This window comes from Petaurus breviceps, unplaced genomic scaffold (genome assembly GCF_028583685.1).
Source record: "Petaurus breviceps papuanus isolate PSGF00001 unplaced genomic scaffold, PetGlider_PUasm1.0 551, whole genome shotgun sequence".
NCBI lineage: Eukaryota > Metazoa > Chordata > Mammalia > Diprotodontia > Petauridae > Petaurus > Petaurus breviceps.
Window position 1 is genome coordinate 12,349,986 of NW_027186372.1, and position 15,260 is coordinate 12,365,245.

Genomic DNA, 15,260 nt, shown 5'->3' on the forward strand with positions numbered 1-15,260 from the left:
AACCCCTCAGTAAAATAGGAAACTTCCCCCAACACTTTTAGCTTTTAAGACCCTTTTAGAAGACTGACCACGCTGGTTTGCAGAAATGGAACTTCTCTGGGGTCTTGGTAGTGGATAGAATTGAGCTATTTGGCAACAGACTTTAGCCAAACACACACAAGGCCAAAGTACAGTAGAACATTGAATCTTTTACCCAGAAATCTCAGCAAAAGCACGAAGCAACCAGATTATTGTTTCAAGGAGAATGCAAGTCACTTGAAGACAGAAGTGGTTTCATTTCTGTCTTTGTATCCCTAGGCACACAGTAGGCACTTAATAATTGCTTGATGAATCAACCTGAGCTAAACTGAATGTGGACCCATGGAGATTTGAGAATTCCTTGGGACCTCAATGAAGCCAATTCGTCCATCCCCCTGCCTCCTAAGAAGAGCAATGAGCCAGAGAGTTGAGATTCCATTCTGCAAGTCAATGATTTTAAAGATTGGCTCCGTTCCCAGACTAGCTTCCCAAACTCTTCCTACAGCCACTCATGTAACAATGTAATTGGCAAAATAAAACATAAATTCCTGCATGTATATTCTTTTCCTTCCTCCTTTAAATGTGTGGAAGATGCGAGAGATGAAGGTTTAAAGAGAAGCTCGTTGGGACAACTCCAAGGGCTAAAGCAAATCCTAAAAATAGTGAATGAAGAAGGCAGTCTGTGTCTTGGAGAAGGAAGCAGTGAGCTGCTGCGGGATGGAGTGTAGATCTCCCCAGACAAGTGAATTGAATAGAAGAAAAATGACTCTCACCTGCAGAAATTGGCAGGCTGATTCCTGTGGGCTGATAATCAGTGATTTATACTTCCTCTCCTTTGTTGTCCTTTAAGGAGTAGCATTAAGAGAAGCCAGGGCTGTTTTCTTGGGGGGTGGGGAGCAGCCCAGAGTTGTTTGGTACATTGTTTTGAGGAGACCTTTGAGTTTGTGGCTGCTGTCATTCTCCCTGATATTCCAGAATTCTCGTCTGGTGATTTCAGATCAATCAATCAATCTCACCCATTCCTCGAGCTGCCTGTCTGTGGCCATTTTTTTCTTTTAGTTTAATTTCAGAGATGGCTTTGTATATCACTCCCTGGAGGCGTGCACTGACTAATCCCCCCCCTTTTCTCTGTAATTAAGGGGGGGGGAGATGGTGCAGAAGGAGGGGGTGAGGAGGAGAAGGGAAGGAAGTCATAAATGGGATTTATAAAGGGAAGCTTTTATATTGAATTCAGAGAACCACATTTTATTGAAAATGAACACTGACCCCTCTCTAAAAGGATTTGCTGGAAATTTAATTTTGAATCTGTGGCTAAAAGGTACCTTTATAAATTGGCATTTTTATTCATTCACCTTATGTTTTCTAAAGGTAGTTTCATCAGTATTGAGCGCACCGTGGCAGTCAGCTAATGGTCGCACAGCAATACTCACTGGTCAGCCACCTCCACCATTCAGTGTATAAATAAAGGAAAGCAACAAGGGCTGGGGCCACGTGAGGAGAGGAGGCTGGGGCTGGATGGCAATGCTTTACTTCTTCTTTTTACCATCCATCTGCTTCATCAGTAGCAGAAGGACCATCAAAAGCAGAGCACATGCCCAATAAACAGAGCCAAAGAATGGGAGGCCCAGCTCTTTTCTGTCTGACTCTTTCCTCGATGCCAGACCCTTAGGAACCAATCCACCTATGCTGATCATCACCCCTGTCATTACTTTTCACAGAAATTATTTAAAGCCATTAAAATAATTACACACACACACACACACACACACACTCAGCCTTAGCTCAGGATTGTTAGAAACATTCCTGGCAACATTGAGGGGCAGGTTTCGTGATCATTTAACTTTAATATTAAAGCTTTTTTGTCGTTGTTTTTCTGGTGCCTCCTATTCCACCTTCCAAACTGGATCACTCAGGGCAGCTTGGAATAATCAGTCAGGCCAGGCTGGCCCATTAGCTCTGACAGGTAAAGTTCATAGAGGAAGAAATTAACCCCACCCACCACCCCAGTTCTTTAGGCAGAACCTTCATTGCTGGCTCTTAATGTCATTTGAGGGGAGGGGGGGCTCCCTTGGGATCCCTTTTGAAAGTATCAAAATGGTGCCTTTTGATAAAGAGTTGGTTAGACAGTAGATACGGAATGAGGCATACCTTTACAGACTTGGCCAATATGTTGATTTGATTTGTATTTATTTACATATGTTATATATAATATATAACATATTATATATAATAATATATAAATAAATATTATTATAATATGCCTGTATTTATTTGTCATATAGCAAGGTCCCATTGCATCGGAAAGTGGCAATCATTTTTTGTTTTAAAAAAAAGGGGGGGGGGTGGTAATTAAACTTTTTTTTTAAGTAGAAAGTGCTTTATAAGCCTTTAAGGGGGAGGAGGGGAATTGAGGAAGCTCATAGAGGGACAGGCTGATAGTGACAAATAACTATGTACATTTGAAAGAAAATGCCCAGTGGGACAGGGGTCTTCCAAAGGAGTGGGGCGATGGGGATGAACACAGTTGTAGAACTCTAGACACCTTTTTTTTTCCATTCTCTAATCAGCTCAGTAAGAATCTGGATAAACCTTCTTTTGTTATTGCATTGATCTCATACCCTTGATTAGAACTGACAAGAATTAGCCTGCATCGATCCCCCCTCTCCATTTTTTGTTATTGTTTCCTTCTCAGATGACTTTATTTATGCTTATCAAGCGGGCTCAGAGTTCATTTCTTAAACGGTGAATCTTCTGCAGCCCCTTCGTCATAAGTGACGGCTGCAGGAGGCAATCCCCTTTCTAAATCCAAATAGAACTCTGACGGAAAGGTCTTTGGGTCGGTAAAGTGCAAAGGAATGCCTCTGGCCCCAAGTCTAGCTGAAGCCTGTCCAGCGCTTCTCATTGTCCTGGATGACTTATTTTTGAGTGAGGTTTCACTCTGATTATTTTCCATCCCTGCTGATGGTTCCAGCAGACCATTCCATGACAGTAACGTAGTTGTCAGTAGGTTCTGGGCTAGAGAATTTGAACTTGTACAAATAGCCTTCCTAACTAGACTCGCCATAGCAAGAGAAGGGAAAAGGAAAAGTCTCTCTACGGACGTGAAGGTGTTCAGTTAATGAAAAGACATCTCATTCCTTCCCCCATCCCATCAAGAATGTTGATTTCAGAATCAATGAACAAGGGGAAAGAGAGGGAAGGGGAAAAGCATTTATAAGTACCTACTATCTGCCAGCCACTATGATGAGTCCTTTACAAATAGTATCTCATTTTAACAAGCATTTATTAAGCTCCTTCTGTGCGCCAGACACTATTTTTAGGCACTAAGGATACAAAACCAAAAATGAAGCGGTGCCTGTTCTCAAGGGTGTGTGGGGACAATTTGAGAGGCAGAAGATAAGGTTATGATCCTGGGATACTGGGAGGATGATGGGTACCCCTGCCAGAAATTGGGAAATTGAGTAAAGGAGTGAGTTTGGGAGGAAAGATAATGAGTTCTGTTTTGGAAGTGTTGAGTTTGAGATATTTCTGGGACGTCCAGTTTGTAATGCCTATTATGCAGTTGGTGATAAGACTATGCTCAGGCTGGATGCATGGATCTGTGAGAGGCACCTGAATACCAACTGCAACTCCACCATCACATCACTAAAGCCATCCTTTCCCTTTGCACATTGAGCTCTCAAATAAAATTTAGCAAGCAGCTATTAATTATTATATTATATTATAAGCACTGTGCTTGGTGCAAGGGGTGGGAGAAGATATGAAAATTAGATAAGCAACTGTTCTCACCCTCGTGGAATTTACGAGACAGCAGGGGGAATAAGATATACGTGGGTAATTATAATACACATAATATATTATTCTAAGTGTGTTAGTGTGACAAAATGAAGAATCACAGGCATTGAGAGCTGGCTCCAAAACCCACAGACAGAGTTGTGGTCCCAGCACTCTTGCCCAGCCCAGTCTGGAGCAGTAGGGCTCACTGGGGAGGGGTTAGGTGGTCTCTGCTTGAGCTGTGAGCTTTGGATAGAGTAGGTTCTCCCTAGGATTGAAAGTGACAGGAGCTGTGTGTGTATATATGTGTATATATCATTGCAGCTTGCACGTTTGTCTCTGCTGGCACATTAGTGGAAGTTGACTGCACTCAGGCAACGTTGTTGAACTTGATGTCAGTGAAGTATGTTGGAGAGCCCTTGAGCCCGCCCTGTTTCAGACAGGGTTGTCTGGAGTCCTTCAGGCAACGGCTTTAGCTTAGCTTAACAGTCTTGGCTCGTGGGTTAATTAAAAGTCTTGAGATACCTTTAATTGATTAACATCTCCAGGGTTAGACATTGGAAACTTGGATCGAGAGCCTGTGCTTTTGATTAGCTGACGTGAACAAAACTCACCTGCCACCATTAGAATGTTGCTTTTAGTGACCCAGAGACATTTGGAATGACCCGTTAGAAATCTGAGATTTCTCCTCAGTTCCTTCTCACTCCAGTGAAAGAAAGGCCCTTTGGTGGAAACTTTAGAAACTTCTATAGATGCCCAGTGCTTTGCCTCCAGTTAGTGGAGATATAAGTCACTTGACTAAATGTGACCTTGCTTTAAGCCTGACACATACAGCCCTTCTGCCTTGCTCCCTCACTGGGAAGAGGTGGCATTCACCCCACCCCACTCCCACCTCTTATCCCACAGACACGGCAAAATCATCCCAAATCCTAGGAACTAGAGGGTGAATGGGAAAGGTTATAGGCTCCAATAGAGAAGTCTTAAGATAAGCAGTATAGGAAAAACTCAAGATATCTTTGAACTTGAGAAGGAGGAAATATGTAGGGAAGGGGGAGTGGTTAACAGGAGCCTCTATACAAATTAGAATCTCATTTTGATACCTTTTAAGAAAATGCAAGGATGAAGAAGGGACTCTTCAATAAGAAAAATGCTCATTTTTGCCCTTTTCTTGTCTTATACTGCCCAGTTCTATGGTGAGAAGGTTGTGTTGTGATCCCAAGAATGCCAAGCAATCTGTGCCAAATTTAGATGCTTTAAAAGACATTTAAGGGGGAAAAAAAAGGTGGGAGAAGAATGGAAGAGGTCCTAGCCCAGCATCTGGTCCTCCAGAGCTTTTTTCCATTTCTATACCAAGGGCATAATGATTTAGCAGCAGAGAGGCAAATGTTTTCTCCCTGCTTGTCAGATTTTCCAAGCTCATAAATTAACTACATCATGGTAATGGGAGAAGGTGCCACAGAGATTCTAACCACCTGGACTCAGGACAGTGGATTCTGTGCATTCCCCTTAGATGCGCCCTATTCAGCCCAAAGCTTAGCTCCTGAGACTTGGCCAGGAGGGTGATTTGAGGTTCCCCTCCCCCTATTCCATCTGGCTCAACCACATGTTTCTCTCCCTTGCCTTCTCTGCAGGCGACTCCACTCCAATCACCTGTACTGTGACTGCAGCCTGGCCTGGCTTTCTGATTGGCTACGGCAGAGGAGGTCGATTGGCCAGTTCACCCTTTGCATGGCTCCTGTGCACCTGAGGGGCTTCAGTGTAGCTGATGTTCAGAAGAAAGAATATGTGTGCACAGGTGAGGGTGCTGTCTTCTCATCTCCCACGATTTCTCACTATCTCCCTTAGCCTTTATATTAGAATTAGACAAACACAGACACGGAGAAAATTGTAATAGCACTTTGTAGAAATCCTGTTGTCTTCTACAAAATAAGAGAAGGGAAGAAAAGGGAACAAGCATTTATAATTTTGTTGTGCAGTCATTTCAATTGTGTCTGGGTTTTCTTGGAGTGGTTTACCATTTCCTTCTCCAACTATGTATAGTGCCTACTTATATTCCAGGCACTATTGTCCTAAAGACTTCTTACAAATACCATGTCATTTGATCCTCATAACAACCCTACAAGGTAGGTGCTTTTATACTCATTTTATGGTTGATGAAGACAGAGTTTAAGTGACTTACCCAGGGTCACACAACTGAGGCCAGATTTGAACATACGTCTTCCTAACTCCAAGCCCAGAGCTCTATAAACTGCACCACTTAGCTGCTGTTTCTGATACATACCGGCTGCATGACCCTGGACAAGTCACAATCTCTGTGTCCCCAAACAACTCTCTGGAACCATAAATTAATTCTAGAACAGTTGCAAATGGGCTTTGGTAAAGGGAGTTTCCCCACTGGAAGTTTCCTGTGCCAATGTAATTGTAGGTCCAGTCTAAAAAAGAAAATGCTGCATCAGTTCCATTACAGACTTTGAGAACTTTGCTTTGTAAAGGTTGTACATTTGGGAGGGGGAGACAAGAAAGAAGCTCATTATTTGGTAATGGAAACTGAGGAATTTTCTCTGACCTTCGATCAAACCCCGTTATTAATTTTAGAATTGTTCCTTGTGGAAAACTTAGAGAAGAATATGGACAAGAATCACACAGTATGGTCAGTCATTAAATAGTGGTTTTGTGCCCTATGTCACTGGAAAGAGTACGCCCATTTCAATGAGATCACAGATCTCTTAGGGCATTGGAGGAATTTATGAAGCATTCCCAAGAAAGAGAGTATGACACAGCACAGTGGGTTTCACAGAGTTTATTAGATGTGTTCCCATCTTCTAGGAATTTCTATTGTAGAGGGCAGAAAGATGAATCCAGCAGCTCTCTATGGATACATTAAATACAATAAATGCAAAATGCACCTAGGATATATAAGTAATGAATCACTATCTAGATCCATTATTGAAAATTGCTTCAATGTATGGAAAGAGTAGGTGGTTCTGGGTCAAATAGAGAAGTCTTCCTAGAAATAGGTGGCTTTAAAAAAAAAAAGTATTCTGGTGTTTGGTTTTGAACTCATTGCCGTCATCTGCTGCTTCTTCACAAGCAGCTTCCATCCCCTATGGGAAAGGTCCTTCCAGGTCCCTTCTGAAAACCAGAGTACTTGATAGTGAGATACTGTTGACTTTCCAGTTAATCCAGTAAATCTCTGATTTACCTCTCTCTAACAATCCCTAGTTTCTTGGAGCTAAGACCTGGCAAAGGAGTAACAGAGTTAGCCACATGAATAAGCCAGGTGGGGGCTGGAAAAGCAGAACCAAGAAGCTTATCCATGAATGGGATCAATCAAACCTAGACAAGAAACGATCTTATTAGGATGGGTCATTACTGCTTTTGCACTAAGCACTGAGAGGAGTGGTCACTATAACAATAACCACAGCCACATTTAGGTAGTTCTTTGAGGTTTACAAAGTGCCTTTTTTTTAAGCAGGAATATTATCTGTTCTTTGCAAGCTCAGTGTAGATCCATGCATAATATACAGAGAAACATGGATTATTGCATTGCTTACACTTAATTCAGTGGAGCATAGTGGATAGAGGGCCAGCCTTAGAGCCAAGAAGTCCCGGGTTCAAGTCCAGCTGCTGACCCTTCATAGCTATATGACCGTGGACAAGGCAATTATCCTCTGTACCTTCAGGCCACTCTTTAAGATTACGAGTTATAGATAATTAATCAATCGATAAGAATTTATTAAGTGCCTACTTCCTGAGAGAGCCAATTGCATCAGTGGGGGGAATTTCCACACCAAGAATGCCTTACCAATGAAATGTCCAGACAAAAACAAAACAAAAATCTTTTTTCTAATTGCTTTTTAAGTGCCATCAGCTTCATCAAATGTCTAATCTCTAAAGAGATTTTAACATTTCTCATAGCACCACCTAAATAAATTCCTGTAGACACTAGTAATTCCCACACCCACTTAGAAATAACTACCCATCAAACACATATAATAAAACCTTTTTATCACACAGGCATCAAATTCAGATATAGTCACTATAATTACAGTAATTATTAGGTAAAGGGTACAATATCTACATAAGTGCCAGTGAAAGAAATAATTATACAGTGCAGAAACCATACAAGGGCTAGTGAGAAAAACTAATTAGAGAGAATGTTAAAACACATCATTATGGTAGTGTGCCAAATTTAATACAGCACAATCAGATGAACACTGTGCTGTCAGTCTCACAGCTTTTCCATCACAGCATACTCTATCACTGCCACAGGTCACAGGGAAAGACTGTGGGGAGAGTCCCCAGACCGGAATGAAAAGCAAGCTCTCCCAAGTCTCTAACGTGAGCATTCCTCCTTTTACAGATGTCTTGGCATGATGATGATGATGTCTAGATACGAGCTTTATAATTACCTTCCTTACTCATAGTAATTAACCTTACCAGCTCATGAGCTTCTCCATATAGCCCCTTGATAACTAAGCCAGGTGACTCTTTAGCACATGAGAATTAAGTTCTTAGACCCCAGATGCCAGGAGGGTATTAATCCTACCTTTTCTCAGCTGCAGACCACATTTAAGCAATACCCACTTTATCACCTGCGGAACCTTCCCAGGGATTCTAAATTAAGCAGTGTGACATCTTGGTAATTCTATACAGACCAGATACTTACAATTCTCTCAGTGCTTTTTAAGGGTGATGGAAATGGACTGGCATAAAAAGGTGACAAAGGAGCATGCAAGTGAAAATAGGAGATCTGGGCCATGACATAGAACTAAGTTAAAAATTCAATGACAGTTCTGAGTAGAGCTCAAAGTTAATGGCAGCTATGGCAGACTGGGGGAAGACAGCATTATCGGCCTTAATGGCAATGGACCACCAGAGGCTGAGGGTTCAGGTTTGTTGGATTTTTTTTAAAGCCTTCAGAACCACAAACGCTCCACTAACATTTCACTGGGGAAGATTTCCTTTTGGAACAGGGAGAACAGAACTTCTCTGGGAAAGTTCATTCTCTTCTGTCAGGGGCATCTGATAGGACAAGGGGATGGGAGCTGGGAGAGTCAATTAAGCCGTCCCAGGAGTGTTGTCTTGTCCCTGGAACCCTCATCACTGCAGCAGAATAAACTACCCTGAGCCCTTACATGGTAATGAGAAATTCACCTCACACATTACTCGGTAGATAGGGAGAAAGCTTTATCTTGCTCAGTCTGCCAGGTCCCTCCCCTCTCTGTGTTCTTGTTATCTCTTTGAATTCAGTCCAACAGTCTGGTTGGTGACTGACCTCTTCTACTCAGAAGCCCAGAATGTGAGTTTCTTATCTCTAGTCAACCTAGAAATTTGCTCACAGAGCACTTCACTTTAATTCCAGTCCCCCTGTCAAGTGCAACCTCCCATTTAAAGGTACTTATTTTATGTAGTCAGGGGAGGTGATTGGGGGTTGGCAGAAAGGCTGTCTCAGACTCTTCCTTTTTTAAAGGAGTTTTTACAGTTGTCCAGGTGTTCCTTCTGCACCCTCTCCACCCCCACTCTCCATGTTTGGCTTCCTTCAGATGAAGTTAAAGGAAACTCCTTGCTGATGTTTCTTAGTTAAAGATGAAACTGAAGATTCCAGGACTAGAATGAACATTGGAAGATTCTGCCCTTTGGAAGGACCACTCCTAAATCCTACCATTGAGGAGGGGGTCTTCTCCTGTCAAAGGGACATGAAAAATAGACAATGCCTTGAGGACTAACCCCAATGTTATCTGACCTACAAGTCTTTTTGTTACCCTATCCTAAATGATTTTAGTAGAAACCTACCTAAAGGGCATAAATGGGGACCATGTATGAGGTTTCCTGGGCGCTTTATTCCAGGAGAATCCCCATCTTTTTTCCCATAGTTGTAGTTTAAAAATGCAAAGTCAAGACTCCATGTTCTTGGGCAGATTCTACTTAGGTCACTTCTACCTTCAGCATTTTTGATTCCTTAGATACAAACGAGAAGATTGAACTAAATTATCTCTGTGGTCCTTCATAGCTTTGAAATTCCGTGTTCTTTTCCTTCTCTAGATTCTTAGAGCACTTATTATCAATGTTAAGCAGTGGAAAGAATAGTGAATTTTTTAATCAAATGACCAGAGTTCTTTTTTTTTTTAAAGCAATCGGGGTTAAGTAACTTGCTCAAGGTTACACAGCCAGTTATTTCTGGGTGGGTGCTAAGTGTCTGAGCCCGGAGTCGATCCCCAGGTCATCCCAACACTGGAGCCAGTGCTCTTACTCGCTGTGCTACCTGGCCGCCCCCAAATAACCAGAGTTCTAATCTCAGATCTGCTAGATTGCTTTGGGCCAGTCACTTGATTTGGGGCTGGGGGGAGGAGTACAAAATTAACTAATTTGTAAAATTAGGAGGTTAAGGTAGATGAAAGTTGGTTCTGGCTCTAAATCCATGAGGCTATGATTACTTTTGGCACTTATCATAAACCATCTTACATTTTTAATTCTCTTTTTTATAGATATTTGTCTTACCTTGTCTCCTTGACTTAGATAGTCTAAGTTCCTTGTGAAAAGGGACTTATCATATAATTTTTTACATCCCCCTACCCCTGGATCTAGCCTATATTAGGTACCCAGTAAGTATCTGTTGATTGATTAATTGATTGATAAAAATAGAATAGGCAATGTCCTTGTGTGTGTTTTATTCATTTTTTTCCTGAGACCAGACACTAAGGCTAAAAAGAATTAAGAAGGTGAACCTTGACTAGGTACAGCCTCCTTGGTAGATTTTAATTAATGCGCTATAATTGGACATCACAAGAAAAAGATTATTAGGTTTATTTAGCCATTTCCAAACTTATAATGCCTCTGGCATTTAAATCATATTCATTTATATTCTTTCCATAATTGCTCCGGCGCCATTGTCATTGCAATCCGTTGTCGGCTTTTGAAAGGCCAGAGGCCAATGGGGACGCTTAATTTGAAAACAGGAATTAATTTATTTCTGTACACGCATGGGTCCTATAGATTTCTCCACTCTGGGCACACCACAGTATGAGGTTTGCAAACAAGGAAATAAAGAAAGTGAGTTATAATGCAACAAAAGGGTTCAATCATCCCAGTGTGCAGAGTGAAAAGATGGGACCATTAGACAATAATCCAAGGGCCTTTCCAGCTCTGACACTCAGTGACTCTATGGTCCTGAGTCACAGAGCTTAGATACCCGCCAGTGTGTAGACTGTTCGGTGCCGCCTACTCCTTCTGTCCTTTGGGATGCCAAGGACGTTTTTAATCCTAAAGCAAAAAAGAGAGCAGTTTGGGGTATTTGCTGTCTGCTCAGCCATCTATAGACTCAGACTCAGAGTTTCCTAGGAACCAAGAGATTTGAGTTCTGGTCCAGCTTTGTTGTTGTTCAGTCGTTTTAGCCATAGCTGACCCCACATGGGATTTTCTTGGCGAAGCTGCTAGACAGGTTTGCCACTTCCTTTTTCAGTTTATCTGACAGATAAAGAAACTGAGACAAACAGGGTCAAGTGACTTGCCCAGGGTCATGTAGCTAGTAAGTGTCTGAGGCTGGATTGAAGCTCAGGTCTTCTTGATTTCAAGTTAGTAGCTTGGCCACTAGTTATATGAACTCAAACAAGTCATTTAACCACATCTGTGACTCTCAATTTCCTCCTCTCTAAATTGAAAGGATTGGACCAATTGATCTCTGAGGTCACCCTCCAGCCCAGACAGTGACAGATGAGAGAGCTGTGTGTAAACCTGGGGTGTAAATGCTTATGTCCATTGAGGTCCATTTGAGATGGCTACAGTGCCTACCCCCAAGTGTTTGGACAATTTGTTTTTCTAGGCCCCATTTTCCTTGTACATAAAATGAGAGGATATTATGTTTAGATAGCACTTTAAGGTTTACAAAGCACTATATATAGAAATATATAGATATACACACATATATACGTGTGTCTGTGTGTGAATACATATACACATATATGTGTGCTTGTGTGTATACAATTTGATCCTTACAATAACCTTGTGAGGGGGGTGCTACTATTATGTTCATTTTACAAATGAGGAAACTGAGGCAGACAGAAGTTCAGTGAGTGGTACAAGGTCACACAACTAGTTAGTGTCTGTCAAACACAGATCTAACTAACTCCAGGTCCAGAATCCATCCCTCCATCACCCAGCTGTACCATAACAAGATACTCCCTGAGGGTCCCTCCAGCTCTTACATTCCATCTCCTGTATCCTGACAATCTATGGTCTAAGGTCCCTTCTGGCTCATACTTTATGATTTAAATTCCTACTATCCCCAGTAAACTAGATAAGCATGCATTCATTGCTCCTCAGCTTGATTCAAAGCACACACACACACACACACACACACACACTTTAGGATCCGTTTGGATTATTTTTCCCATTTTGCAGGGTGGAAAATGAGGTGGAAGCATAGGAAGGGGTAGTTTCCCAGCCCACAGCTGGGTCTATTTCATTGCCAAAGTAGAGAAAAATAGAGCAGGGTCATGGAGTTAGCATAGCCGAGGTGCTACCTAGTGAGATGCCCGCAATGACTTTCCAAATTGAGAGGTTTGATCTGGAAACCATCCCCTGTCATCTTTCCCCAATTCAAATGCTCATTTGGCCTGGGAGCAATTCCCTCTGATTATCAGGAGTAAGCAGTTCCCATGGAAAACCCCAGCTGCCTCTTCTCCCTGGACTGTTCTCTGTTCTCAGGATATTGTGCCAGGGCTATTAGAGTTTGAACAGGAGGCCAGGAAAGGCATAGCTGCTTCCAGGAGAAAGAATGTTTTGCCCCACTTTTCTTTATGTTTTAATATGATTTCAGAACTCATCCAGAGGTGCTAGGGGACTTAGCCCATGGCAGGATGCCAGGTACGCTATGAATGTCCTGACCCCATCCACGTGATGGCCAGAGGGTTCTAGATGTGGCGGAGTGGAAGGGTGGTGTTCAGATGCATAGAAAGAGCTCCCAAGATCAGGTACCTTGGGTGCTCATTAAAAGATGAAGAACTGAAGAATAGATACTCGTAGATACACAGAGATGTGCAAAAGGAAGTCTTTAGAAAGATTACAAGTGCTCTCAATGCTAACAGCGTCTGCTAGTTGCAGCTCTCGTTGAGGGCAGCTTTTGAGTGGGGGGAGATGGGGGGAAGTCCTACGAAGCTGGTTCACACAAGGATACGGTAGATTAATGAGAGTTGATGAAGAAGTGTATACACATGTGGAACGGGCTTACCAGGCAGCTCATTCCTTTTGCGTTGCCCTTTTCCTCCAAAGGAGTGTGGGAATCTCTTTTTTTCTCTCTGGATAAAAGACTTTGCTCCTGAGCTTTGATGCTTATTCTGCCCTGCGGCTCTGCAACATGTCAGGGAGGAAGGCAGATCTCCTACTTCCCCTTGAAGAATAGCTCTGGGGTGGGTCACCACCTGGAAGAGAACCACAGAGTGCTTCTTTGTCCTCCTTAGAAGTTTCCTCTCTCCCTCCAGCCACCCACAGGCGGGAGTGGGAGCTTTGACTAGGCAGGGCCCAAGATGTTGGGAGGCAGGTTAGAGATCAAGGGGTTACATGGACTCCTGGCCTCACCACAGAAGTGTGTGGGGGGGGTGCCAGAGGGAGCTCCACAGAGCTCTGCAAACAGTTTCCCTTTTAGCCTCCAGACACCCCACCCCCTGCCCTGTCAACACCTGAACCCAACCTCTAAGCAATAGCATCTGGTCAACCAGGGATGCTCATTTCCCCAAGCCCATTCTGCTCACAGTTATATAACAATTTAATGATTATCAAGCACTTTGCATAATTATCTTATTCCATCCTTATTATTAGTAACAGTAATATAGCATGTTTCAATAGTGCTTGAAGATATTCAAAGTACTTTACATACATTAATTAGGTAGTGCTCATCCTTTCCCTATTTTCCAGATGAGGAAACTGAGACTCTGTAAGAGGGTAGATAGTAAGTGGCAGAGCTGGAATTTGAACTCAGATTCCCTGACTCTGGGTCCACTGATTTTCTACTACACCCTGTGGAGGGAAGCTTCAAGGTGTGGAGACAACCCTCTCTCATTTCTGGGGACATCTAGTTCAACCAGTCATATCTTGCCATGAAATGGGATACCCTCACTTGAATGAGCCAAGTGGCCCGTCATCACAGGGGAGCTGCAGCGTCCCTCTGAGTGTTGAGGTGACCACCCATTTGAAATATGCTCCTGGGACCCCAAAGAAGTCAGTTTCCCTGAGGCAAAAGCAAATGGGAAAGATCTCCTCAAATCTACCAGGGATTTAGATGAAGGCAGAGATGGTGTGTGGATGCAGTTTGCAGATGACGCAGAGCTCAAAATTGTGTTTGCACTTTGACATATAGAACACAACTACAAAGCAGGGAGGGATAATCTGATCCGCTGAATGACAGAATCATGACCCTGAAAAATCTTGACAGGCTGTATCAGTGGGCTGCAACTAACAAGACGAAGCTAATAGGGATAAATGTAAAAACCTATGCTTGGGTCAAAAGAATCAACTGTACAAACATAAGCGAAGGGAGATGTGCCTAAAAGGTACATTATGTGTACATTGGCCATGAGTTTAGTATGAGTCAGCAGGATGATATGGAAAGCCCCCCAAAAAAACTAGTGGGATCTTTTTTTTGCTTTTTGGAAGGGGGAAGGTAGGGCAATTGGGATTAAGTAACTTGCTCAAGGTCACAGCTAGTTTTGTGTTAAACGTTGGAGGCTGAATTTGAACCCAGGTCCTCCTGACTCCAGGGCCAGTGCCCTATTCACTGTGCCACCTACCCCACTAGTGGGCTCTTAATGCCGTAAAAATAGAAGGATAGTTATCCTTTCCACATTGCAACTTTCCCCATTGCAGTTTTAATATATCGTGGGTTGACATAAGAAATTAAACAGGAATTTGGGAGGAGTTTTGTGGAAGCCTCAGATGACAAAGGAAGGCCAGCAGACAGCACAGAGCCTATGGCCAAATACTTAACCCAAATTTTACAATAAGGTACTGTAAACACTTCATAAAAGAAAAAGAAAAAATTCAGACTTCTTCTCTGGTACAAAGAGAGGGCCAAAAAAACTGACATGGATTTTCCAGATCACAGGGGCACAGCACGCCTAACCCCCATAATGTGGAAGGAATACTGTATAATTTTCAGAATAAAGGAGATGGTAGTGCTTCTGTGCTGAGTCCTGGTCAGACCATACCTAGAATGTCAGACCCAGGGATGAACATCGCATTTTAGAATAGACTATGACAAGCTATGTGACACACAAAGGAGGGAGACAAGGACAGCAAAGGAAATCAAACCATGTGAGGACCAGTTAAAAGAGCTGTAGAAGAGTAAGAAAGGGAGGGGAGGTAACCACCATTCTTTACATATTTGGAGAGACAGAGAGAGAGACACTGAGAGAGAGAGACAGAAGTAGACAGAGAGACACAGAGAGAAAGAGACAGACAGAGAGACAGAGAGA

General features: G+C 42.6%; 1 protein-coding gene across 1 annotated transcript in view; it reads left to right on the forward strand.

Annotated features, from left to right (window-relative positions):
* The window catches only part of SLIT3 (slit guidance ligand 3), an 818,102-nt gene that overhangs the window by 616,744 nt on the left and 186,098 nt on the right, over positions 1-15,260 (forward strand). The window contains exon 9 of the mRNA XM_069102723.1: positions 5,424-5,587. Coding sequence (XP_068958824.1) covers positions 5,424-5,587 — 164 coding nt within the window. The remainder of the gene's footprint in view (positions 1-5,423; positions 5,588-15,260) is intronic.